At 52.2% G+C, this 27175-nt stretch overlaps 2 protein-coding genes across 2 annotated transcripts in view; both read right to left on the minus strand.

Annotated features, from left to right (window-relative positions):
- Positions 1-6937, minus strand: part of LOC140897513 (uncharacterized) — a 19957-nt gene extending 13020 nt beyond the window's left edge. The window contains 3 exon segments of the mRNA XM_073310232.1: positions 2164-4080; positions 4369-4482; positions 6895-6937. Of these exon segments, the coding sequence (XP_073166333.1) occupies positions 2164-4080; positions 4369-4482; positions 6895-6937 (2074 nt within the window).
- On the minus strand, positions 6852-26643 carry LOC140897583 (uncharacterized). The gene is made up of 6 exons (XM_073310366.1): positions 26404-26643; positions 25480-25673; positions 24832-24958; positions 24198-24311; positions 22352-23909; positions 6852-12145 (listed from the first exon to the last, which is right to left on the minus strand). The coding sequence occupies exons 1-6, from the start codon at positions 26624-26626 to the stop codon at positions 10753-10755; spliced, it is 3609 nt and encodes a 1202-aa protein (XP_073166467.1). The 5' UTR covers positions 26627-26643; the 3' UTR covers positions 6852-10752.
- Between the last annotated feature and the right edge of the window lie 532 nt (positions 26644-27175).

The raw sequence follows: 27175 nt of genomic DNA on the forward strand, positions 1-27175 counted from the left end.
AGAGGGGGAGGTTTAGGTTGGATATTAGGAAAAACTTTTTCACTAGGAGTGTGGTGAAACACTGGAATGCGTTACCTAGGGAGGTAGTGGAATCTCCTTCCTTAGAAGTTTTTAAGGTCAGGCTTGACAAAGCCCTGGCTGGGACGATTTAATTGGGGATCGGTCCTGCTTTGAGCAGGGGGTTGGACTAGATGACCTCCTGAGGTCCCTTCCAACCCTCATATTCTAGGATTCTACCACATTCTAAAGGCCACTGTCCTCCGATCCCACTGAGGAGTACCAAAAGAAACTATACCAACTGCTCAGGAAACTCCCTGATACATTATGGGAACAAATCTACACAGACACATCCCTAGAGTCCCGACCAGGGGTATTCTATCTGCTACCCAAGATCCATAAACCTGAAAATCCTGGACGCCCCATCATCTCAGGCATCGGCACTCTTACAGCAGGATTATCTGGCGATGTGGACTCTCTCCTCACACCCTATGCTACCAGCACTCCCAGCTATCTTCGAGACACCACCGACTTCCTGAGGAAACTACAACGTATTGGTGAGCTTCCTGAAAACACCATCCTGGCCACCACGGATGTAGAAGCTCTTTACACCAATATTCCACATGAGGATGGGCTACAAGCTGTCAGGAACATTATCCCTGATGAGGCTACGGCACACCTGGTGGCTGAGCTTTGTGACTTTGTCCTCACCCTCAACCATTTCAGATCTGGGGACAATTTATACTTTCAAGTCAGCGGGACTGCTAGGAGTACCCGCATGGCCCCACAGCATGCCAACATCTTTATGGCTGACTTAGAACAATGCTTCCTCAGCTCTCGTCCCTTAGCACCCCCTCCTCTATTTGCGCTACATTGATGACATCTTCATCCTATGGACCCATGGGAAGGAGGCCCTTGAAGAATTCCACCTGGATTTCAACAATTTCCACCCCAGCATCGACCTCAGCCTGGACCAGTCCACACAAGAGATCCTGGAAACTATAGTGCAAATAAGTGATGGTCACATAAATACCACCCTATACTGGAAACCTATTGACCTCTATACTTACCTACATGCCTCCAGCTTCCATCCAGATACATCACACGATCCATTGTCTACAGCCATGCCCCAAGATACAACCGCATTTGCTCCAATCCCTCAAGCAGAGACAAACACTAACAAGATCTTTATCAAGCACTCTTAAAACTACAATACTCCCCTGGGGAAGTGAGGAAACAGACTGACAAAGCAAGATGGAGACCCAGAAGTCACCTTCTACAGGACTGGCCCAACAAGGGAAATAACAGAACACCACTGGCCATCATGTACAGCCCCCAACTAAAACCTCTCCAGCACATCATCAACGATCTACAACCTATCCTGGAAAACGATTCCTCATTCTCACAGACTGTGGGAGGCAGGCCAGTCCTCGCTTACAGACAGCTCCCAATCTGAAGCAAATACTCACCAGCACCACACCACAGAAACACTAACCCAGGAACCAATCCCTGCAACAAATCCCATTGCCAAATCTGTCCCCATATCCACTCTAGCAACACCATCATAGGACCTAACCATATCAGCCATGTCATCAGGGGCACATTCACGTGCACATCGATCAATGTGATCTATGCCATCATGGGCCAGCAATGCCCCTCTGCCACGTACATTGGCCAAACCGGACAGTCTCTATGTAAAAGAATAAATGGACACAAATACGACATCAGGAACGGTAACACACAAAAGCCAGTAGGAGAACATTTCACTCTCCCTGGACATTCAATAACAGATTTAAAAGTAGCCATCCTTCAACCAAAAAACTTCAAACACAGACTTCAGAGAGAAACTCCAGAGCGACAATTCATTTGCAAACTTAAAACCAACAATTTGGGCCTGAAGCGGGCTCACTACAAAAGCAATTTTCCCTCTCTTGGTATTGACCCCTCCTCATCAGTCATTGGGAGTGGACCACGTTCATCCTGTGTGGATTCTCCCATTTTTAATGGGGTATGATCTCTGTCTGAAACTTTTCCCAAAGTCCAAGCACTTATAGAGTCACTCTCCTGTGTGGATTTTCTGATGTTTAACCAGCGCCGGTCTCCATGTGAAACTTTTCCCACAGTCCAAGCACTTATAGGGTCTCACTCCTGTGTGGATTCTCTGATGTTTCACCAGCATTGATCTCTGTCTGAAACTTTTCCCACAGTCCAAGCACTTATAGGGTCTCACTCCTGTGTGGATTCTCTGATGTTGAACCAGCATTGATCTCTGTATGAAACTTTTTCCACAGTCCAAGCACTTGTGGGGTCTCTCTCCTGTGTGGATTGCTTGATGATAAACAAGACCTGACCTTTGTATGAAACTTTTCCCACAGTCCAAGCACTTGTGGGGTCTCTCTCCTGTGTGCACTGCCCGATGTTTTACAAGGTATGACCTCTGCTTGAAACTTTTCCCACAGTCCAAGCACTTGTGGGGTCTCTCTTCTGTGTGGACTACCTGATGTTGAACAAGATGTGACTTTGTTATGAAACTTTTTCCACAATCCAAGCACTTGTGGGGTCTCTCTCCTGTGTGGATTGCCTGATGACGAACAAGGCGTGACCTTCGTACGAAACTTTTCCCACAGTCCAAGCACTTATAGGGTCTCACTCCTGTGTGGATTCTCTGATGTTTCACCAGCACTGATCTCTGTATGAAACTTTTTCCACAGTCCAAGCACTTGTGGGGTCTCTCTCCTGTGTGGATTGCTTGATGATAAACAAGATATGACCTTTGTATGAAACTTTTCCCACAATCCAAGCACTTGTGGGGTCTCTCTCCTGTGTGGATTGCCTGATGATGAACAAGGTGTGACCTCTGAATGAAACTTTTCCCACAGTCCAAGCACTTGTGGGGTCTCTCTCCTGTGTGGATTGCCTGATGATGAACAAGGTTTGACCTCCGCATGAAACTTTTCCCACAGTCAAAGCACTTGTGGGGTCTCTCTCCTTTGTGGATTGCCTGATGTTTAACAAGGTATGACCTCTGCATGAAACTTTTCCCACAGTCCAAGCACTTGTGGGGTCTCTCTCCTGTGTGGACTGCCCGATGTTTTACAAGGTCTGACTTCCGCTTGAAACTTTTCCCACAGTCCAAGCACTTGTGGGGTCTCTCTCCTGTGTGGATTGCCTGATGACGAACAAGGCGTGACCTTCGTACAAAACTTTTCCCACAGTCCAAGCACTTGTGGGGTCTCTCTCCTGTGTGGATTGCCTGATGATCAGCAAGATCTGACTTGCAAATGAAACTTTCCCCACAGTCCAAGCACTTGTGGGGTCTCTCTCCTGTGTGGACTGCCTGATGCTGAACAAGGCGTGACCTTTGTATGAAACTTTTCCCACAGTCCAAGCACTTGTGGGGTCTCTCTCCTGTGTGGATTGCCTCATGTTGAACAAGGGCTGACCTTCGTATGAAACTTTTCCCACAGTGCAAGCACTTGTGGGCTCTCTCTCCCGTGTGGATTGCCTGATGACGAGCAAGGTCTGATTTCTGCTTGAAACTTTTCCCACAGTCCAAGCACCTGTGGGGTCTCTCTCCTGTGTGGCTTTTCTTATGTGAATTCAGTGCTGACTTTGAACTGAAACATTTCCCGCATTCAACACATTGAATGGGCTTGTCTACAGTGTGACTTCTCCCATGGTCATTAAGATCTCTGCGCTTATTGAAGCTTTCCCCACTGTCCAAGCATTGAAATGGTTTCTCTCCTGTCTGGACTGTTTGATGTGTAACAAGTTGTGATCTCACAATGAATCCTTTCCCACACTCAAGGCAGTGCCAGGGTGTCTCTTCCTTGGGATTTGTCTGCTGCTCTCTGGGATTCTCGTCTCCTCCCCCACCATTCACAGATTCATCCACATTCTTCCTGGGTTGGTTTATCAGAAGCCTTTCTGACCTGTGCCAATTTCTCCAGGCTTCTCCCTGATTCCAGCAATGGGAAAAATTCCCTTCAGCTCTTCCCAAAAAGGTCCCCTGTAGTTCCACTTCCCCAGGAACTGCCTCATGATGATTCCCCTCCTTCTTCTCACTCCCTCGCTCAGCACCTGCTGGGAAAGACACAATCCAGGGAGGAGTCATTGTGCTGGGGAGAAAGAGGAATAGCACTGAGGGAAAAGCCAACACAAAGACTGAGCAATTCGATTCTGCCTCCACATCCTACCCTAACACTTACAAGAAAGGAGAGACGGGAAGGGTGGAATGGCGTGAGCAATATCTGCTGACCAGAGCCCTGCTCTCGGTGAGATGAAGAAGAACTGAGGGCGTTACTCACATCGTATTTTGGGATTCTCAACTTTTTCCTTCATTCCCTGGATGGTTTCTCTGTCAGGCCTCACCTGTGCTGGTGCATCTCCGAAGCCTTCTGTCCTTGAAATCCTGGAGATCGGACACCCACAGCTCTTCCCCTCGTTCCAGCCGGGCGATAAGCTCAGGTTTGGGAATGGGAAATCCTGTGCAGAAGGTGAAATGAGTCCAGATCAGGGTGCATGGACCATCGGTGGAGGATCTGTCACAAAGGACGTTCCGTGAGTGGAACCTGTCCCTGTGCTCTGCTGGAGGAACGTGGAATCCAAGAGGATGGGAACAGGGTCACTGAGCCCCCTTGCGCAGAGGACGTTGTCTGGGGAGGTGAGTTGAATTATTACTACACCCTCACTAGGCGTTCCCAGGATCTGTGCGCTCTGGGGGCCTTGCTGACTAGCTTGTGCAGCCAAGAAACAATACAGACAAGACAATGCGGATTTATGCCCCTTTGAAAGCTGGAGGGGTGGGGATGGTTTAGCATGTCCATTGGGTTTTGACTCCCATGTCCCAGTGGAGAGGGCACCGAAATGCATGTATTTCTCACATGGCAGCTGTGCATTATGGAACCCATTCGCCTCTGCTGGAACTGACCAGGGAAGAATCTGACCACATTAAGACACGCAGACCCCACAGCTTCTAATAACTGAGGGGACGGGAATCCCTTACCCAGCGAGGTCACCGTCTCATAGTTCTCCTGCATGACGTCCCTGTAGAGGGCTCTCTGAGTGGGGTCCAGCAGAGCCCCCTGCCCCTGGGTGAAATAAATAGCCACCTCCTCGAAAGTCACCGGCATCTGAAACACCAAGAGTCCCTCACTCAGCACCTGCTGCCCCAGCCACAATCCCACTGCTCAGGGGAAAGGAAAAAAAAAACGTGAAGCTCTGGGAGGGCCAGAGTAGCAAAATCCCACCCACACCCTGCTCAGAGCAGCCAGGAGACTTCAGGGGGCGGAGAAGGTGAGAGCTCCCTGTCCGCCCCAGCACAGGGAGCACGCCAGGATCTTCTCATTTCCCACACGCCTGCCAGCCACAGACTGGGACAGGAAGCAGAGCTCTGAGCCGGGGACAGGTGCAGGAATCCTGACAGCTTCCCTTCATATTTCACAGCAGCCCCAGGCAAGTGGGGTCAGGCTCCAGCACTGGGGAGCCTGGAAAATGTTCCCAGCCCTGCCAAGGTGGTTATATCCTGCCTGAGAAATGGGGGAATGTCCCCTCCCCCTTTCCCTGCCACAATGGGCCTACTTAGTAAATCAGTAGGTTTATCAAACCCTGACTCCTCCCTCCCCCGCCCAGCAGCTCCCTGAGACTCCCCTACCTGAGCTGGCTCCATCACAGCATTTCCCTTCTCTGTCCCCTGGAAGACTGGCCGATCTTTAGTGAAACGTGGACCTGATTCCTCAGCCTGTCGGGGCGAGAGGGAGGTTACAGAAGGGGCTTCTGTCCATGTCACTCCCCGATTCCCCCAAGACTCTTCAGGCCCTCCCAGTAACAGCATCTCTGAGCCAAATGCTAAAAAAAGGAAAGAAGCAAAAGGAAAGGCCACTTTGGGAGATTTCCCCCCATTGCAGTGTAACCCCCTCTCCCTTACCAGTAGCTGGAGCCCTCTGGTGGCATCACCTGAAGATTGAGCTGCCCTGGACTCCCCCGGCAGCCCCCAGGGACAGGCAGGAAGAGGCTGATCCCATTGGTCCATCCGCACACCCCTCTGCCTGAGCCAGCAGTGACTCCGGTCTGACTCTGGTGTGGCTGAGATCTGAACCCTACAGGGAAATCAGACCACGGCCCTGGGCAGCCCCCAACACTCAGGGCACACAGACCCCACCACCACAGGGGTGTCTGACAATAACACACTCAGAGCCGGGTGGTGGTGGGGGGCTGGGTTTTTCCCTTGTAGCTTCTGCACCCTGAGGGGTTAGTCCCCTGATCGCTCCCAAAGCTGAGAAGAGCTTCTCTCCGCCCGCCTCCCCACATCCCCCTTTTCCCTCGCTGTGCCCCCCACTCACATCCTCCCCCATTCCCGACCTCGCTCCCCTCAGCCCCACAGTCCCCCGATCCTCCTCCATGGCCCCATCTTCCCTTCCGTGCACCCCTGCCCCCATCCCAGCCTGCCCCCGGCATCCCCTGCACCCGCCTCCGGCCCCTCTTTATCCTCCTCCCCCTGCAGCCCAGATGTGACGGGGGGGGGCCGCTGCAAGGGGGGGATGGGAGGGTCTCTCTTACCTTCCCCCCGAGCGGGGCCCCCCGGGGCAGGGGCCGGGCCGGGAAGGGGCCCTGGCCGGGCTGGGGGCTCTGCCCTGGGAGAGGCTCCCGGGGAGCAGCGGGCAGGGCCCGGCTGGAGGTTCCCCTCTCCCGGCTGCAGCCCGGGCTCCGGGCTCCCAGCACCAGCCGCCGGGGCTCGGGGATCTCGCCGGGAGCCAGAGTCCCCGCAGCGGCTGCGAGTCACTTCCTGGGCCGGGCCTGAGCCCCGCGATCGCTCCCCCCAAAGCCGCCCCCCAGCCGCTCCTGGGTCCTAGCGATCAACCCACAGTAATCCAGCCCCCTGCCCCCTGGGGGCCCAACCGCCCCTGGGCTCGGGGAGCTTCTCCCAGCAGTAAGGGGTCATCCCGCCTCCAAACTTCTCCTGTCAGCATTCAGTCTCGCTCGCAGCCTCCCTGCAGGACTGACCGGGCACCGGCCGCTGGCTGATCAGCCCGTCTGCGGCAAACTTCTCTCCATATTGGGCTGGCAGAGGCCTTGCTCTCACCGCCTCTCTGGTCACCGGCTACTGGCCCAAAACCTCTGGTTGTTTGAGCTGACTGGGCCAGATTTGCAGAGGGGAGCGAGGGAAGGCAAAAGGAGAGAGAGCAGAAGTGGGGGTGGCATAATTGTTTAGACCACTGGCAGAGGTGAAAGTAAGCCGGTCTGATCCAGTCTGGCGGACCCCCCGGGACACCGCTGACTGCACCGGCACGGGGCAGCTTCCCCAGGCCGGTGATGTGAAGGGCTCCGGCCACCGGAACCACAGCGGATCCCTGGGCCCTTTAAATCGCCGCTGGAGCCCTGGGGGTCCCGGCTGCCGCTGCAGCTACTGCTCCTGCCCTGATTTCAAGGGCCCGAAGCTCTCAGCAGCTGCTCACGTACCAGGGGGAGTTCAGGATTTAGCCAAAATCAAACTCAGTGGAGTTGAGGATGTCCGCTGGCTCCCCTTCTCTGGTTTGCCCTGCTGAGCGAGTCTTTCAAGACCAGGATGATGAAAGCCCAACAGTGCCATGCTGGGGCCCAGGAGACAGCGGGTGTGAGACATACCCCAGGGTACAATCTGGACTGTTGAACTGCTTAATTCTCCATCCCAGGGCATGTTTTACACTGCTTCCCAGGCTGGATAAAAATCAATGAGTTAAACAAAAATCAGTGTTTTTATTTAAATTGGATTTTTTTTTTTGATAAAATGCTTTTTGAGGAAAAAACTTATCTAAAGATACGTTTAATTAAGATACATTATAGCTCAAAGATATCTCATCGTGGAATAGGGATTGTAAATTCTAATTCTATAGTATGAGACAATATATTCATGGAATGTTTAAGAAAAGTTTTGTACATGAGTTCCAATAGTTGATGGATTAGGGACCCAATTTTATGGGGTTCCACAGGCTTCTGTATAGATTATTTAGGCTAATCTTTCCATCTACCCAATGGGACTCAGTGCTCAGTCTAGAAGATCCCATCAGAGATGCTTAGTTTCCCAGTTCTCAAACTGTGGCTTTGTGTCTCCAGAGGTAACATGCTTGTGAACAGCCAAAATGTTTTAAAATCAATTAATATAGAGAGGTGAGAAAAAACAGACCTCACCTCTACTGTCCCCCTGCAAATTTGTGTACACAGAGTCAATCCCTTACCCCTCTCCAAAAGTGCAAAGTTTCAAAAAGTTGAATGAATAGAAGAATGTTGGAGGCGGAATAGATCTGGACAAGGAGAAGAAGTCTGCAGATAAATGTGAGAAACGATGGACATATGCTTTTCTGTTAAAATATTATTTCTTCAACAGCAAAGATAAAAATCCAGAATACTTAACATAGTTGTTTTAGTGAAATGAAACAATTTAAACATCTGTCTGGTGATGTTCTCCTCCACCGCGTGGCATGAATGAAATAACCAAACAATGAAATAACCAAATGCAAATAAATGAAATGAAATAACCAAACAATCATTCATTGTCTGATATAGCTGTAAAACTAACCTGAAAAGTTTTCAATATAAATCACTGTTTTAAAATGTATAGTGTGTACCTTCTAAAAATGAAACCTACATCTATCTCTGAGTTGTGTAGAATATCATGGAGCAGGTCCTCAAGGAATCAATTCTGAAGCACTTAGAGGAGAGCAAAGTGATCAGGAACAGTCAGCATGGATTCACCAAGGGCCAGTCATGCCTGACTAATCTAATTGCCTTCTATGACGAGATAACTGGTTCTGTGGATGAAGGGAAAGCAGTGGAGTGGGCTTGAGAAAGCCCTGGATGGGACGATTTAATTGGGGATCGGTCCTGCTTTGAGCAGGGGGTTGGACTAGATGACTTCCTGAGGTCCCTTCCAACCCTCATATTCTAGGATTCTAGGATTCTACCACATTCTAAAGGCCACTGTCCTCCATCCCACTAAGGAGTATCAAAAGAAACTACACCAACTGCTCAAGAAACTCTCTGCTACAGCACAGGAACAAATCTACACAGACACACCCCTAGAGCCCCGACCAGGGGTATTCTATCTGCTACACAAGATCCATAAACCTGGAAATCCTGGACGCCCCATCATCTCAGGCATCGGCACTCTTACAGCAGGATTATCTGGCGATGTGGACTCTCTCCTCACACCCTATGCTACCAGCACTCCCAGCTATCTTCGAGACACCACCAACTTCCTGAGGAAACTACAACATATTGGTGATCTTCCTGAAAACACCATCCTGGCCACCATGGATGTAGAAGCTCTTTACACCAATGTTCCACATGAGGATGGTCTACAAGCTGTCAGGAACATTATCCCTGCTGAGGCCACAGCACACCTGGTGGCTGAGCTTTGTGACTTTGTCCTCACCCTCAACCATTTCAGATCTGGGGACAATTTATACTTTCAAGTCAGCAGGACTGCTAGGGGTACCCGCATGGCCCCACAGCATGCCAACATCTTTATGGCTGACTTAGAACAACGCTTCCTCAGCTCTCGTCCCCTAGCGCCCCCTCCTCTATTTGCGCTACATTGATGACATCTTCATCCTATGGACCCATGGGAAGGAGGCCCTTGAAGAATTCCACCTGGATTTCAACAATTTCCACCCCAGCATCGACCTCAGCCTGGACCAGTCCATACAAGAGATCCTGGACACTACAGTGCAAATAAGTGATGCTCACATAAATACCACCCTATACTGGAAACCTACTGACCTCTATACTTACCTACATGCCTCCAGCTTCCATCCAGGATACATCACACGATCCATTGTCTACAGCCATGCCCCAAGATACAACCGCATTTGCTCCAATCCCTCAGGCAGAGACAAACACCTACAAGATCTTTGTCAAGCACTCTTAAAACTACAATACTCACCTGGGGAAGTGAGGAAACAGACTGACAAAGCAAGATGGAGACCCAGAAGTCACCTTCTTCAAGACAGGCCCAACAAGGGAAATAACAGAACACCACTGGCCATCATGTACAGCCTCCAGCTAAAACCTCTCCAGCGCATCATCAACGATCTATAACCTATCCTGGAAAAGGACTACTCGTTCTCACAGACCATGGGAGGCAGGCCAGTCCTCGCTTACAGACAGCTCCCAATCTGAAGCAAATACTCACCAACACCACACCACAGAAACACTAACCCAGGAACCAATCCCTGCAACAAATCCCATTGCCAAATCTGTCCCCATATCTACTCTAGCAACACCATCATAGGACCTAACCATATCAGCCATGTCATCAGGGGCACATTCACGTGCACATCGATCAATGTGATCTATGCCATCATGGGCCAGCAATGCCCCTCTGCCACGTACATTGGCCAAACCGGACAGTCTCTATGTAAAAGAATAAATGGACACAAATACGACATCAGGAATGGTAACGTACAAAAGCCAGTAGCAGAACATTTCAGTCTCCCTGGACATTCAATAACAGATTTAAAAGTAGCCATCCTTCAACCAAAAAACTTCAAACACAGACTTCAGAGAGAAACTGCAGAGCGACAATTCATTTGCAAACTTAAAACCAACAATTTGGGCCTGAAGCGGGCTCACTACAAAAGCAATTTTCCCTCTCTTGGTATTGACCCCTCCTCATCAGTCATTGGGAGTGGACCACGTTCATCCTGTGTGGATTCTCCCATTTTTAATGGGGTATGATCTCTGTCTGAAACTTTTCCCACAGTCCAAGCACTTATAGAGTCACTCTCCTGTGTGGATTCCCTGATGTTGAACCAGCACCGGTCTCCATGTGAAACTTTTCCCACAGTCCAAGCACTTATAGGGTCTCACTCCTGTGTGGATTCTCTGATGTTTAACCAGCGCCGGTCTCCATGTGAAACTTTTCCCACAGTCCAAGCACTTATAGGGTCTCACTCCTGTGTGGATTCTCTGATGTTTCACCAGCATTGATCTCTGTATGAAACTTTTTCCACAGTCCAAGCACTTGTGGGGTCTCTCTCCTGTGTGGATTGCTTGATGATAAACAAGACCTGACCTTTGTATGAAACTTTTCCCACAGTCCACGCACTTGTGGGGTCTCTCTCCTGTGTGGACTGCCCGATGTTTTACAAGGTATGACCTCTGCTTGAAACTTTTCCCACAGTCCAAGCACTTGTGGGGTCTCTCTTCTGTGTGGACTACCTGATGTTGAACAAGGTGTGACTTTCTTATGAAACTTTTCCCACAATCCAAGCACTTGTGGGGTCTCTCTCCTGTGTGGATTACCTGATGACGAACAAGGCGTAACCTTCGTACGAAACTTTTCCCACAGTCCAAGCACTTATAGGGTCTCACTCGTGTGTGGATTCTCTGATGTTTCACCAGCACTGATCTCTGTATGAAACTTTTTCCACAGTCCAAGCACTTGTGGGGTCTCTCTCCTGTGTGGATTGCTTGATGATAAACAAGATATGACCTTTGTATGAAACTTTTCCCACAGTCCAAGCACTTGTGGGGTCTCTCTCCTGTGTGGATTGCCCGATGATGAACAAGGTGTGACCTATGAATGAAACTTTTCCCACAGTCCAAGCACTTGTGGCGTCTCTCTTCTGTGTGGACTACCTGATGTTGAACAAGGTGTGACTTTGTTATGAAACTTTTCCCACAGTCAAAGCACTTGTGGGGTCTCTCCCCTGTGTGGACTGCCCGATGTTTTACAAAGTATGACCTCTCCTTGAAACTTTTCCCACAGTCCAAGCACTTGTGGGGTCTCTCTCCTGTGTGGACTGCCCGATGTTTTACAAGGTATGACCTCTGCTTGAAACTTTTCCCACAGTCCAAGCACTTGTGGGGTCTCTCTTCTGTGTGGACTACCTGATGTTGAACAAGGTGTGACCTTTGTATGAAACTTTTCCCACAATCCAAGCACTTGTGGGGTCTCTCTCCTGTGTGGATTGCCTGATGTTGAACAAGGTGTGACTTTGTTATGAAACTTTTCCCACAATCCAAGCACTTGTGGGGTCTCTCTCCCGTGTGGATAGCCTGATGACGAACAAGGTCTGATTTCTGCTTGAAACTTTTCCCACAGACCAAGCACCTGTGGGGTCTCTCTCCTGTGTGGCTTTTCTCATGTGAATTTAGTGCTGACTTTGAACTGAAACATTTCCCGCATTCAACGCATTGAATGGGCTTGTCTACAGTGTGACTTCTCCCATGGTCATTAAGATCTCTGTGCTTATTGAAGCTTTCCCCACTGTCCAAGCATGGAAATGGTTTCTCTCCCGTATGGACTGTTTGATGTGTAACAAGTTGTGATCTCACAATGAATCCTTTCCCACACTCAAGGCAGTGCCAGGGTGTCTCTTCCTTGGGATTTGTCTGCTGCTCTCTGGGATTCTCGTCTCCTCCCCCACCATTCACAGATTCATCCACTTTCTTCCTGGGTTGGTTTATCAGAAGCCTCTCTGACCTGTGCCAATTTCCCCAGGCTTCTCCCTGATTCCAGCAATGGGAAAAATTCCCTTCAGCTCTTCCCAAAAAGGTCCCCTGTGGTTCCACTTCCCCAGGAACTGCCTCATGATGATTCCCCTCCTTCTTCTCACTCGCTCGCTCAGCACCTGCTGGGAGAGACACAATCCAGAGAGGAGTCATTGTGCTGGGGAGAAAGAGGAATAGCACTGAGGGAAAAGCCAACACAAAGACTGAGCAATTGCATTCTGCCTCCACATCCCACCCTAACACTTACAAGAAAGGAGAGACGGGAAGGGTGGAATGGCGTGAGCAATATCTGCTGACCAGAGCCCTGCTCTCGGTGAGATGAAGAAGAACTGAGGGCGTTACTCACATCGTATTTTGGGATTCTCAACTTTTTCCTTCATTCCCTGGATGGTTTCTCTGTCAGGCCTCACCTGTGCTGGTGCATCTCCGAAGCCTTCTGTCCTTGAAATCCTGGAGATCGGACACCCACAGCTCTTCCCCTCGTTCCAGCCGGGCGATAAGCTCAGGTTTGGGAATGGGAAATCCTGTGCAGAAGGTGAAATGAGTCCAGATCAGGGTGCATGGACCCTCAGTGGAGGATTTGTCACAAAGGACGTTCCGTGAGTGGAACCTGTCCCTGTGCTCTGCTGGAGGAACGTGGAATCCAAGAGGATGGGAACAGGGTCACTGAGCCCCCTTACGCAGAGGACGTTGTCTGGGGAGGTGAGTTGAATTATTACTACACCCTCACTAGGCGTTCTCAGGATCTGTGCGCTCTGGGGGCCTTGCTGACTCACACACAGGTCTCGACTTCAGCGTACCTCTTTCTAAACCTGCAGAGCCCAGAGCCCTCCCCATGCCTGGAGCTATTCCCAAGGAGGGAGATGAACAGAGATTGTATGTGTAGCCAAGAAACAACACAGACAAGACAAGACAATGCGGATTTATGCCCCTTTGAAAGCTGGAGGGGTGGGGATGGTTTAGCTTGTCCATTGGGTTTTGACTCCCGTGTCCCAGTGGAGAGGGCACCGAAATGCATGTATTTCTCACATGGCAGCTGTGCATTATGGAACCCATTCGCCTCTGCTCCAACTGACCAGGGAAAAACCTCACCACATTAAGACACGTAGACCGCACAGCTTCTAATAACTGAGGGGACGGGAATCCCTTACCCAGCGAGGTCACCGTCTCATAGTTCTCCTGCATGACGTCCCTGTAGAGGGCTCTCTGAGCGGGGTCCAGCAGAGCCCTCTGCCCCTGGGTGAAATAAATAGCCACCTCCTCGAAGGTCACCGGCATCTGAAACACCAAGAGTCCCCCACTCAGCACCTGCTGCCCCAGACACAATCCCACTACTCATGGGAAAGGAAAAAAAAACGTGAAGCTGTGGGAGGGCCAGAGTAGCAGAATCCCACCCACACCCTGCTCAGAGCAGCCAGGAGGCTTCAGGGGGCGGAGAAGGTGAGAGCTCCCTGTCCGCCCCAGCACACGGAGCACGCCAGGATCTTCTCATTTCCCACACGCCTGCCAGCCACAGACTGGGACAGGAAGCAGAGCTCTGAGCCGGGGACAGGGGCAGGAATCCTGACAGCTTCCCTTCCTATTTCACAGCAGCCCCAGGCAAATGGGGTCAGGCTCCAGCACTGGGAGCCTGGAAAATGGTCCCAGCCCTGCCGAGGTGGTTATATCCTGCCTGAGAAATGGGGGAATGTCCCCTCCCCCTTTCCCTGCCACAATGGGCCTACTTAGTAAATCAGTAGGTTTATCAAACCCTAACTCCTCCCTGCCCCGCTCAGCAGCACCCTGAAACTCCCCTACCTGAGCTGGCTCCAACACAGCCATTTCCCTTCTCTCTCCTCTGGAAGACTGGCCGATTTTTAGTGAAACGTGGACCTGATTCCTCAGCCTGTCGGGGCGAGAGGGAGGTTACAGAAGGGGCTTCTGTCCTTGTCACACCCCGATTCCCCCCAGACTCTTCAGACCCTCCCAGTAACAGCGTATCTGAGCCAAATGCTAAAGAAAAGGGAAGAATCAAAAGGGCCACTTTGGGAGATTTCCCCCCATTGCAGTGTAAATTCCTCTCCCTTAGCAATACCTGGAGCCCTCTGGTGGCATCACCTGAAGATTGAGCTGCCCTGGACTCCCCCGGCAGCCCCCAGGGACAGGCAGGAAGAGGCTGATCCCATTGGCCCATCCGCACACCCCCCTGCCTGAGCCAGCAGTGACTCCGGTCTGACTCTGGTGCAGCTGAGATCTGAACCCTACAGGGAAATCAGACCAGGGCCCTGGGCAGCCCCCAACACTCAAGGGCACACAGACCCCACCACCACAGGGGTGTCTGTCAATAACACACTCAGAGCCGGGTGTGTGTGTCGTGGGGGGGCGGTTTGAGGGGGGGCTGGGTTTTTTCCGTGTAGCTTCTGCACCCTGAGGGGTTAGACCCCTGATCGCTCCCAAAGCTGAGAAGAGCTTCTCTCCGCCCGCCTGCCCACATCCCCCCTTTCCCTCGCTGTGCCCCCCACTCACATCCTCCCCCATTCCCGACCTCGCTCCCCTCAGCCCCACAGTCCCCGATGCTCCTCCATTGCCCCATCTTCCCTTCCGTGCACCCCTGCCCCCATCCCAGCCTGCCCCCGGCATCCCCTGCACCCGCCTCCGGCCCCTCTTTATCCTCCTCCCCCTGCAGCCCAGATGTGACGGGGATGGGCCCCGCTGCAGGGGGGGATGGGAGGGTCTCTCTTACCTTCCCCCCGAGCGGGGCCCCCCGGGGCAGGGGCTGGGCCGGGAAGGGGCCCTGGCCGGGCTGGGGGCTCTGCCCTGGGAGAGGCTCCCGGGGAGCAGCGGGCAGGGCCCGGCTGGAGGTTCCCCTCTCGCGGCTGCAGCCCGGGCTCCGGGCTCCCAGCACCAGCCGCCGGGGCGCGGGGATCTCGCCGGGAGCCAGAGTCCCCGCAGCGGCTGCGAGTCACTTCCTGGGCCGGGCCTGAGCCCCGCGATCGCTCCCCCCAGAGCCGCCCCCCAGCCGCTCCTGGGTCCTAGCGATCAACTCACCGAAGGATCAGCATCCCTGTGCCCGGCTCCTGTTACACTCCCAGGCTCCAAGGTCACAAGGGACCATCATGAGCATCTTGCCCAGGGGTTCACACCACCAAATTTGGTGGCCTCAGAGGGTGGCCAGCAACTCTCGCTGGTGCCCGCTCTCACACTTGCCCCTATAATCCCAATTAACTTTACTAGAAACCAATCAATATGCAGAGAGGTAAGAAGGGGGAACACTCCTCCTAGTGTGGGGAACTTTTCTGGCTTCTACCAAGCCCCAGAGGAACTGGCAAGCAAAAGGATCTGAGTCCTTTACCCAGAGGCCTGCATGACCTCGAGGACCCCTCCCCCTGCCCGCTTCCACTCTGGACCCCCGTAACCCCAAGGCTGGGCCCAGGGCTCCTGAGGCGCTCGACCCCCAATCTTGTGATCACTCAGGACAGCTGTCCCCATTGTGGGGTGTTCTCTCCACTCTGGATGCTTCCTTCATCATTGCACAGAGTTAAGAACAAATACAATTTATTAATCCCCTTTCTTTTGGTGTTAGGAGACGGCCTAACTAATGGCCAACCCCTTAAGTTTCAGTAAGGGGCCAACAATCCCCTTTCTCCGATAAACATGAAAATCCTAATTTTTTATTGGTAGTTAGTAAATCCGCTGCTGTGAAAAAGGGTATTTCTATATTTGCTAAAAAATTTGACAACCTCTCAGCTAGCGACTTGGGTTGCCAATTTGGGAATATTTTAAAAATGGACACTCAAGTCGGAGTGCTGCAACCTCCCCTGCCCCGCCTCTTCCCCCCAAGGTCCCATCCCTGCCCCACCTCTTCCCTCCAAGGCCCTGCTCCAACTCCACCTCTTCCTCCAAGGGTCTACCCGCCCTCCACTTCTCTTTCCCCCTTCCCTGCCTAGGTCAGGAAGGGCTTGTCTGTGGAGCCGGGGCTGGGAGCTGCAGCTGCCCAGTGCAGGTAGGAGGCAGCCCCGGCTGAGTCGGCTCTGATGGGAGTGATGACCCAGTGCCTTCCCACCCACAGTAACTCGACTTTGGCTGTCCGGTCAGTAGATGTGATCGGACACTGTCAGGTCCCCTTTTCCACTGGACTTCATGGTTGAAAACCGGGCACGTGGCCACCCTAACAGCACCCACTGTGCCAGAAGTGCTGGGAACGCGTCAGGGACAAGTTCTGCTTTCCGATGGAGGAGGAAGGAACCAGGGGGCAGGTGGGTTAGACTCATGTAACCCTTGGCCCGTCAGAGTTGGCAGCAACAAGGGCCGGGTTCAGTATCTAGGGGATCCATTCCAATAACACAATGCAAACCGGCTCGAGCCCCCACCCAGTGACCTGGGACAAATATATACCACCCCCGCTGGGCGCCTCCAAGAGGCAATACTTCCCCTCTGGCAAGCACATAGTCTGAGTGTAGCAAAAAGCCTTTTAATAACAGAGAGAAACAATGTGGCATTATGTTGGGGAAACACCACCAACAGGATTCGTAACACAACCCATGAGCAAAAAAACCCACCCCAAGCAAATTGGGGCATGCCCTTTCCCTTTGGTTCTTGAGTCCAGCAACCCCGAATCACCCAAAGTCCCAAAAGCCCAATAACCCAAAAGTCTCTGTCCCTGGTCAGGGCAGCTCCAGAGTTCGAAAGTTTATCTGCAGAGCTTTACCTCCCAACCTGGGTGGAGATGGGGGCGGGGGTAAGAGGCACCTTACATGATCTGAAGCTGAGCACCCCACAGCTCCATAGGCCTCCGCTCCGCTCGCTCGCCGCCCCACGAACTGCTTCGCTCAGCTCCGCTCTGCAGCCCACCAGCAGCTCCCGCCGTCCTATGAACTGCTCCACCAGCCTGTCCACAAGGCACTCCCGCAAACTGCTCCACAATAGATCGTCAGGCTCCCCCACTACTTAACACAGCGCTCAGCGATTTCAGCTCTTAGTCAGTTCAGCTCTTTGGTGAATTCAGCCTGTAGGAGGGGAGCCTCAGGGCTGGTGCACCATGAGCCCCAAGTGAGCTCAGCGGCCTGGAACTAGACTCCTAATGGAATCAAAATGAGCTCTGATATTCCCCAGTGGAGCGAGGAGGAAGTGCAATTAGCATGTAAGGCCCTCACAAAGGAGCCCATACCACCAAGTATTAATACTTATCCCCAGCCTCTCTCCATTCACAGAGTTTTGGAACCCATGACCCGTGCCTAGCGAGTGCTACTTAGTAGATGGTGAGTCCCCCCTTAGGAGTCTGACTAAGATCACAGACATCAAAGCTGTGACTCCTAAGCATGGAGAGCCGGGGACAGGGTGGTACGTGACACCGTGGGAGATGGAGGGATAGAACGGAGGCAGGTTAAACTTTCCATGGCTGGGACAGAGGCTGCTGTGTGGAGAGAGGAGCGTGACAGTGAGAGGGGAAGGAGGGAATCTCTCGCACTCACCCCGTTGCCCTGAAATAGCACAGAAGCGAAAACTCCACATTTTATTGTCCCTTCTCCCACCTTTTTAGCATCTAGTTAATTCTGGCCCATAAGGGATAAAATGTACAAACACTAAATGCTTTTCAGCACGGCCTGGAGCAATGCGAGACTATTTGGGAATGAGACAACCTGGCCCCGAAGGGGGAACTCAGGGACTAGCAATCACTCTGCTAACGGAAGGTCGGGGGTCAGAAACTGTGTTCCCGTCAGGCTACGCAGCTGAACTGCAGGCTATGGAGGGCCGTGGAGGCAGGCAGGGAGAGGAGCCCCTCCCCAGGCTTGGCCCAGGTCCAGCTTTGAGCCGGGGATGGGGTCAGGAATCCCGACAGCTTCCCTTCCTATTTCACAGCAACTGTTACGAATTATTCCAGTTAGGACACTTACACTTCGTTTCTAGGCTGAGGCAACCAAATAAAGACAGACTGCAGAGTGTCTCAGAGTTTGTAGGTTTATTACGCTCAAGCGTGGTACCGTTCTCTTAAGCAGAGCGGGACCCCGATTACAGGTTACACAAAGATTAGATACTGTTGGCAAAACATCCTGCCTGTGAGCCTCAGGGCACATAACCCAACAAACAGGCCTTCTCCTTATCTATCACCAATCCACCTTGCCCCTGCAAAAACGCTGAATTAGCAGCTATTTCAGGCATGTCCGCTAGTTCCTGTCTCCTTTGTTTCCCTTATCTTGAAACTGTCCAGGTGTCCACTCTGAAGGATCCTCCTTCCTTGGTACGTGATGTGCTCACTTCTAGTTAACGGCGGAGAGGAAACCCAAAATGGAGTCACATATGCTAACTAGGTTAATTTCCCCTAACAATTATGAACAGGAGACTGCCAGGCAACTTTCCTACAACTTTTCTATGACAAGATAACTGGTTCTGTGGATGAAGGGAAAGCAGTGGACGTAGTGTTCCTTGACTTTAGCAAAGCTTTTGACACTGTCTCCCACAGTCTTCTTGTCAGCAAGTTAAAGAAGTATGGGCTGGACAAGTGCACTATAAGGTGGGTAGAAAATTGGCTAGATTGTTGGGCTCCATGGGTAGTGATCAATGGCTCCATGTCTAGGTGGCAGCCAGTATCAAGCGGAGTGCCCCAAGGGTCGGTCCTGGGGCCGCTTTTCTTCAATATCTTCATGAATGATCTGGAGGATGGTGTGGACTGCACCCTCAGCAAGTTTGCAGACGACACTAAACTGGGAGGAGCGGTAGATACGCTGGAGGGTAGCGATAGGATACAGAGGGACCTAGACAAATTGGAGGATTGGGCCAAAAGAAATCTGATGAGGTTCAACAAGGACAAGTGCAGAGTCCTGCACTTAGGATGGAAGAATGCAATGCACCGCTACAGACTAGGGACCGAAAGGCTTGGCAGCAGTTCTGCAGAAAAGGACCTAGGGGTGACAGTGGATGAGAAGCTGGATATGAGTCAACAGTGTGCCCTTGTAGCCAAGAAGGCCAATGGCATTTTGGGATGAATAAGTAGGGGCATTGGCAGCAGATCGAGGGACGTGATCGTTCCCCTCTATTCGACATTGGTGAGGCCTCATCTGGAGTACTGTGTCCAGTTTTGGGCCCCACACTACAAGAAGGATGTGGAAATATTGGAGAGAGTCCAGCGGAGGGCAACAAAAATGATTAGGGGACTGGAACACATGACTTACGAAGAGAGGCTGAGGGATCTGGGATTATTTAGTCTACAGAAGAGAAGAATGAGGGGAGATTTGATAGCTGCTTTCAGCTACCTGAAAGGAGGTTCCAAAGAGGATGGATCTAGACTATTCTCAGTGGTAGCGGATGACAGGACAAGGAGTAATGGTCTCAAGTTGCAGTGGGGGAGGTTTAGGTTGGATATTAGGAAAAACTTTTTCACTAGGAGGGTGATGAAACACTGGAATGTGTTACCTAGGGAGGTGGTACCTTTGGGGGGGGAAGGATAGCTCAGTGGTTTGAGCATTGGCCTGCTAAACCCAGGGTTGTGAGTTCAATCCTTGAGGGGGGCATTTAGGGATGTGGGACAAAAATGGGAGATTGGTCCTGCTTTGAGCAGGGGGTTGGACTAGATGACCTCCTGAGGTCCCTTCCAACCCTAATATTGTATGATTCTATGTGGTGGAATCTCCTTCCTGAGAAGTTTTTAATGTCAGGCTTGAGAAAGCCCTGGATGGGACGATTTAATTGGGGATCGGTCCTGCTTTGAGCAGGGGGTTGGACTAGATGACTTCCTGAGGTCCCTTCCAACCCTCATATTCTAGGATTCTACCACATTCTAAAGGCCACTGTCCTCCATCCCACTAAGGAGTATCAAAAGAAACTACACCAACTGCTCAAGAATCTCTCTGCTACAGCACAGGAACAAATCTACACAGACACACCCCTAGAGCCCCGACCAGGGGTATTCTATCTGCTACACAAGATCCATAAACCTGGAAATCCTGGACGCCCCATCATCTCAGGCATCGGCACTCTTACAGCAGGATTATCTGGAGATGTGGACTCTCTCCTCACACCCTATGCTACCAGCACTCCCAGCTATCTTCGAGACACCACCAACTTCCTGAGGAAGCTACAACGTATTGGTGATCTTCCTGAAAACACCATCCTGGCCACCATGGATGTAGAAGCTCTTTACACCAATGTTCCACATGAGGATGGCCTACAAGCTGTCAGGAACATTATCCCTGATGAGGCCACAGCACACCTGGTGGCTGAGCTTTGTGACTTTGTCCTCACCCTCAACCATTTCAGATCTGGGGACAATTTATACTTTCAAGTCAGCGGGACTGCTATGGGTACCCGCATGGCCCCACAGCATGCCAACATCTTTATGGCTGACTTAGAACAATGCTTCCTCAGCTCTCGTCCCCGAGCGCCCCCTCCTCTATTTGTGCTACATTGATGACATCTTCATCCTATGGACCCATGGGAAGGGGGCCCTTGAAGAATTCCACCTGGATTTCAACAATTTCCACCCCAGCATCGACCTCAGCCTGGACCAGTCCATACAAGAGATCCTGGACACTACAGTGCAAATAAGTGATGCTCACATAAATACCACCCTATACTGGAAACCTACTGACCTCTATACTTACCTACATGCCTCCAGCTTCCATCCAGGATACATCACACGATCCATTGTCTACAGCCATGCCCCAAGATACAACCGCATTTGCTCCAATCCCTCAGGCAGAGACAAACACCTACAAGATCTTTGTCAAGCACTCTTAAAACTACAATACTCACCTGGGGAAGTGAGGAAACAGACTGACAAAGCAAGATGGAGACCCAGAAGTCACCTTCTTCAAGACAGGCCCAACAAGGGAAATAACAGAACACCACTGGCCATCATGTACAGCCTCCAGCTAAAACCTCTCCAGCGCATCATCAACGATCTATAACCTATCCTGGAAAAGGACTATTCGTTCTCACAGACCATGGGAGGCAGGCCAGTCCTCGCTTACAGACAGCTCCCAATCTGAAGCAAATACTCACCAACACCACACCACAGAAACACTAACCCAGGAACCAATCCCTGCAACAAATCCCATTGCCAAATCTGTCCCCATATCTACTCTAGCAACACCATCATAGGACCTAACCATATCAGCCATGTCATCAGGGGCACATTCACGTGCACATCGATCAATGTGATCTATGCCATCATGGGCCAGCAATGCCCCTCTGCCACGTACATTGGCCAAACCGGACAGTCTCTATGTAAAAGAATAAATGGACACAAATATGACATCAGGAACGGTAACATACAAAAGCCAGTAGGAGAACATTTCACTCTCCCTGGACATTCAATAACAGATTTAAAAGTAGCCATCCTTCAACCAAAAAACTTCAAACACAGACTTCAGAGAGAAACTCCAGAGCGACAATTCATTTGCAAACTTAAAACCAACAATTTGGGCCTGAAGCGGGCTCACTACAAAAGCAATTTTCCCTCTCTTGGTATTGACCCCTCCTCATCAGTCATTGGGAGTGGACCACGTTCATCCTGTGTGGATTCTCCCATTTTTAATGGGGTATGATCTCTGTCTGAAACTTTTCCCACAGTCCAAGCACTTATAGAGTCACTCTCCTGTGTGGATTCCCTGATGTTGAACCAGCACCGGTCTCCATGTGAAACTTTTCCCACAGTCCAAGCACTTATAGGGTCTCACTCCTGTGTGGATTCCCTGATGTTGAACCAGCATCGGTCTCCATCTGAAACTTTTCCCACAGTCCAAGCACTTATAGGGTCTCACTCCTGTGTGGATTCTCTGATGTTTCACCAGCATTGATCTCTGTATGAAACTTTTTCCAGTCCAAGCACTTGTGGGGTCTCTCTCCTGTGTGGACTGCCCGATGTTTTACAAGGTATGACCTCTGCTTGAAACTTTTCCCACAGTCCAAGCACTTGTGGGGTCTCTCTTCTGTGTGGACTACCTGATGTTGAACAAGATGTGACTTTCTTATGAAACATTTCCCACAATCCAAGCACTTGTGGGGTCTCTCTCCTGTGTGGATTGCCTGATGACGAACAAGGCGTGACCTTCGTACGAAACTTTTCCCACAGTCCAAGCACTTATAGGGTCTCACTCCTGTGTGGATTCTCTGATGTTTCACCAGCACTGATCTCTGTATGAAACTTTTTCCACAGTCCAAGCACTTGTGGGGTCTCTCTCCTGTGTGGACTGCTTGATGATAAACAAGATATGACCTTTGTATGAAACTTTTCCCACAGTCCAAGCACTTGTGGGGTCTCTCTCCTGTGTGGATTGCCTGATGATGAACAAGTTGTGACCTCTGAATGAAACTTTTCCCACAGTCCAAGCACTTGTGGGGTCTCTCTCCTGTGTGGATTGCCTGATGATGAACAAGGTGTGACCTCCGCATGAAACTTTTCCCACAGTCAAAGCACTTGTGGGGTCTCTCTCCTTTGTGGATTGCCTGATGTTTAACAAGGTATGACCTCTGCATGAAACTTTTCCCACAGTCCAAGCACTTGTGGGGTCTCTCTCCTGTGTGGATTGCCTGATGACGAACAAGGCGTGACCTTCGTACAAAACTTTTCCCACAGTCCAAGCACTTGTGGGGTCTCTCTCCTGTGTGGATTGCCTGATGATCAGCAAGATCTGACTTGCAAATGAAACTTTCCCCACAGTCCAAGCACTTGTGGGGTCTCTCTCCTGTGTGGACTGCCTGATGCTGAACCAGGCGTGACCTTTGTATGAAACTTTTCCCACAGTCCAAGCACTTGTGGGGTCTCTCTCCTGTGTGGATTGCCTCATGTTGAACAAGGGCTGACCTTCGTATGAAACTTTTCCCACAGTGCAAGCACTTGTGGGGTCTCTCTCCCGTGTGGATTGCCTGATGACGAACAAGGTCTGATTTCTGCTTGAAACTTTTCCCACAGTCCAAGCACCTGTGGGGTCTCTCTCCTGTGTGGCTTTTCTTATGTGTATTCAGTGCTGACTTTGAACTGAAACATTTCCCGCATTCAACGCATTGAATGGGCTTGTCTATAGTGTGACTTCTCCCATGGTCATTAAGATCTCTGCGCTTATTGAAGCTTTCCCCACTGGCCAAGCATTGAAATGGTTTCTCTCCCGTATGGACTGTTTGATGTGTAACAAGTTGTGATCTCACAATGAATCCTTTGCCACACTCAAGGCAGTGCCAGGGTGTCTCTTCCTTGCGATTTGTCTGCTGCTCTCTGGGATTCTCGTCTCCTCCCCCACCATTCACAGATTCATCCACTTTCTTCCTGGGTTGGTTTATCAGAAGCCTCTCTGACCTGTGCCAATTTCCCCAGGCTTCTCCCTGATTCCAGCAATGGGAAAAATTCCCTTCAGCTCTTCCCAAAAAGGTCCCCTGTGGTTCCACTTCCCCAGGAACTGCCTCATGATGATTCCCCTCCTTCTTCTCACTCGCTCGCTCAGCACCTGCTGGGAGAGACACAATCCAGAGAGGAGTCATTGTGCTGGGGAGAAAGAGGAATAGCACTGAGGGAAAAGCCAACACAAAGACTGAGCAATTCGATTCTGCCTCCACATCCCACCCTAACACTTACAAGAAAGGAGAGACGGGAAGGGTGGAATGACGTGAGCAATATCTGCTGACCAGAGCCCTGCTCTCGGTGAGATGAAGAAGAACTGAGGGCGTTACTCACATCGTATTTTGGGATTCTCAACTTTTTCCTTCATTCCCTGGATGGTTTCTCTGTCAGGCCTCACCTGTGCTGGTGCATCTCCGAAGCCTTCTGTCCTTGAAATCCTGGAGATCGGACACCCACAGCTCTTCCCCTCGTTCCAGCCGGGCGATAAGCTCAGGTTTGGGAATGGGAAATCCTGTGCAGAAGGTGAAATGAGTCCAGATCAGGGTGCATGGACCATCGGTGGAGGATTTGTCACAAAGGACGTTCCGTGAGTGGAACCTGTCCCTGTGCTCTGCTGGAGGAACGTGGAATCCAAGAGGATGGGAACAGGGTCACTGAGCCCCCTTGCGCAGAGGACGTTGTCTGGGGAGGTGAGTTGAATTATTACTACACCCTCACTAGGCGTTCCCAGGATCTGTGCGCTCTGGGGGCCTTGCTGACTAGCTTGTGCAGCCAAGAAACAATACAGACAAGACAATGCGGATTTATGCCCCTTTGAAAGCTGGAGGGGTGGGGATGGTTTAGCGTGTCCATTGGGTTTTGACTCCCCTGTCCCAGTGGAGAGGGCACCGAAATGCATGTATTTCTCACATGGCAGCTGTGCATTATGGAACCCATTCGCCTCTGCTCCAACTGACCAGGGAAGAATCTGACCACATTAAGACACGCAGACCCCACAGCTTCTAATAACTGAGGGGACGGGAATCCCTTACCCAGCGAGGTCACCGTCTCATAGTTCTCCTGCATGACGTCCCTGTAGAGGGCTCTCTGAGTGGGGTCCAGCAGAGCCCCCTGCCCCTGGGTGAAATAAATAGCCACCTCCTCGAAAGTCACCGGCATCTGAAACACCAAGAGTCCCCCACTCAGCACCTGCTGCCCCAGCCACAATCCCACTGCTCAGGGGAAAGGAAAAAAAAAACGTGAAGCTGTGGGAGGGCCAGAGTAGCAAAATCCCACCCACACCCTGCTCAGAGCAGCCAGGAGACTTCAGGGGGCGGAGAAGGTGAGAGCTCCCTGTCCGCCCCAGCACACGGAGCACGCCAGGATCTTCTCATTTCCCACACGCCTGCCAGCCACAGACTGGGACAGGAAGCAGAGCTCTGAGCCGGGGACAGGGGCAGGAATCCCGACAGCTTCCCTTCGTATTTCACAGCAGCCCCAGGCAAGTGGGGTCAGGCTCCAGCACTGGGGAGCCTGGAAAATGTTCCCAGCCCTGCCGAGGTGGTGATATCCTGCCTCAGAAATGGGGGAATGTCCCCTCCCCCTTTCCCTGCCACAAGGAGCCTACTAAGTAAATCAGTAGGTTTATCAAACCCTGACTCCTCCCTCCCCAGCCCAGCAGCTCCCTGAGACTCCCCTACCTGAGCTGGCTCCATCACAGCATTTCCCTTCTCTGTCCCCTGGAAGACTGGCCGATCTTTAGTGAAACGTGGACCTGATTCCTCAGCCTGTCGGGGCGAGAGGGAGGTTACAGAAGGGACTTCTGTCCATGTCACTCCCCGATTCCCCCAAGACTCTTCAGGCCCTCCCAGTAACAGCATCTCTGAGCCAAATGCTAAAAAAAGGAAAGAACCAAAAGGAAAGGCCACTTTGGGAGATTTCCCCCCATTGCAGTGTAAACCCCTCTCCCTTACCAATTGCTGGAGCCCTCTGGTGGCATCACCTGAAGATTGAGCTGCCCTGGATTCCCCAGGCAGCCCCCAGGGACAGGCAGGAAGAGGTTGATCCCATTGATCCATCCGTGCACCCCCCTGCCTGAGCCAGCAGTGACTCCGGTCTGACTCTGGTGTGGCTGAGATCTGAACCCTACAGGGAAATCAGACCACGGCCCTGGGCAGCCCCCAACACTCAGGGCACACAGACCCCACCACCACAGGGGTGTCTGACAATAACACACTCAGAGCCGGGTGTGTGTGTCGTGGGGGGGGAGTTGAGGGGAGGTTGGGTTTTTTCCTTGTAGCTTCTGCACCCTGAGGGGTTAGTCCCCTGATCACTCCCAAAGCTGAGAAGAGCTTCTCTCCGCCCGCCTGCCCACATCCCCCCTTTCCCTCGCTGTGCCCCCCACTCACATCCTCCCCCATTCCCGACCTCGCTCCCCTCAGCCCCACAGTCCCCCGATCCTCCTCCATTGCCCCATCTTCCCTTCCGTGCACCCCTGCCCCCATCCCAGCCTGCCCCCGGCATCCCCTGCACCCGCCTCCGGCCCCTCTTTATCCTCCTCCCCCTGCAGCCCAGATGTGACGGGGGGGGCCGCTGCAAGGGGGGGATGGGAGGGTCTCTCTTACCTTCCCCCCGAGCGGGGCCCCCCGGGGCAGGGGCCGGGCCGGGAAGGGGCCCTGGCCGGGCTGGGGGCTCTGCCCTGGGAGAGGCTCCCGGGGAGCAGCGGGCAGGGCCCGGCTGGAGGTTCCCCTCTCCCGGCTGCAGCCCGGGCTCCGGGCTCCCAGCACCAGCCGCCGGGGCTCGGGGATCTCGCCGGGAGCCAGAGTCCCCGCAGCGGCTGCGAGTCATTTCCTGGGCCGGGCCTGAGCCCAGCGATCGCTCCCCCCAGAGCCGCCCCCCAGCCGCTCCTGGGTCCTAGCGATCAACCCACAGTAATCCAGCCCCTGCCCCCTGGGGACCCAACCGCCCCTGGGCTCGGGGAGCTTCTCCCAGCAGTAAGGGGTCATCCCGCCTCGAAACTTCTCCTGTCAGCATTGTCTCGCTCGCAGCCTCCCTGCAGGACTGACCGGGCACCGGCCGCTGGCTGATCAGCCCGTCTGCGGCAAACTTCTCTCCATATTGGGCTGGCAGAGGCCTTGCTCTCACCGCCTCTCTGGTCACCGGCGACTGGCCCAAAACCTCTGGTTGTTTGAGCTGACTGGGCCAGATTTGCAGGGGGGAGCGAGGGAAGGCAAAAGGAGAGAGAGCAGAAGTGGGGGTGGCATAATTGTTTAGACCACTGGCAGAGGTGAAAGTAAGCCGGTCTGATCCAGTCTGGCGGACCCGGCAAGAGCCGGGACACCGCTGACTGCACCGGCAGGGGGCAGCTTCCCCAGGCCGGTGATGTGAAGGGCTCCG

The sequence above is a fragment of the Lepidochelys kempii genome, chromosome 14 (assembly GCF_965140265.1).
Source record: "Lepidochelys kempii isolate rLepKem1 chromosome 14, rLepKem1.hap2, whole genome shotgun sequence".
Classification (NCBI taxonomy): Eukaryota; Metazoa; Chordata; order Testudines; family Cheloniidae; genus Lepidochelys; species Lepidochelys kempii.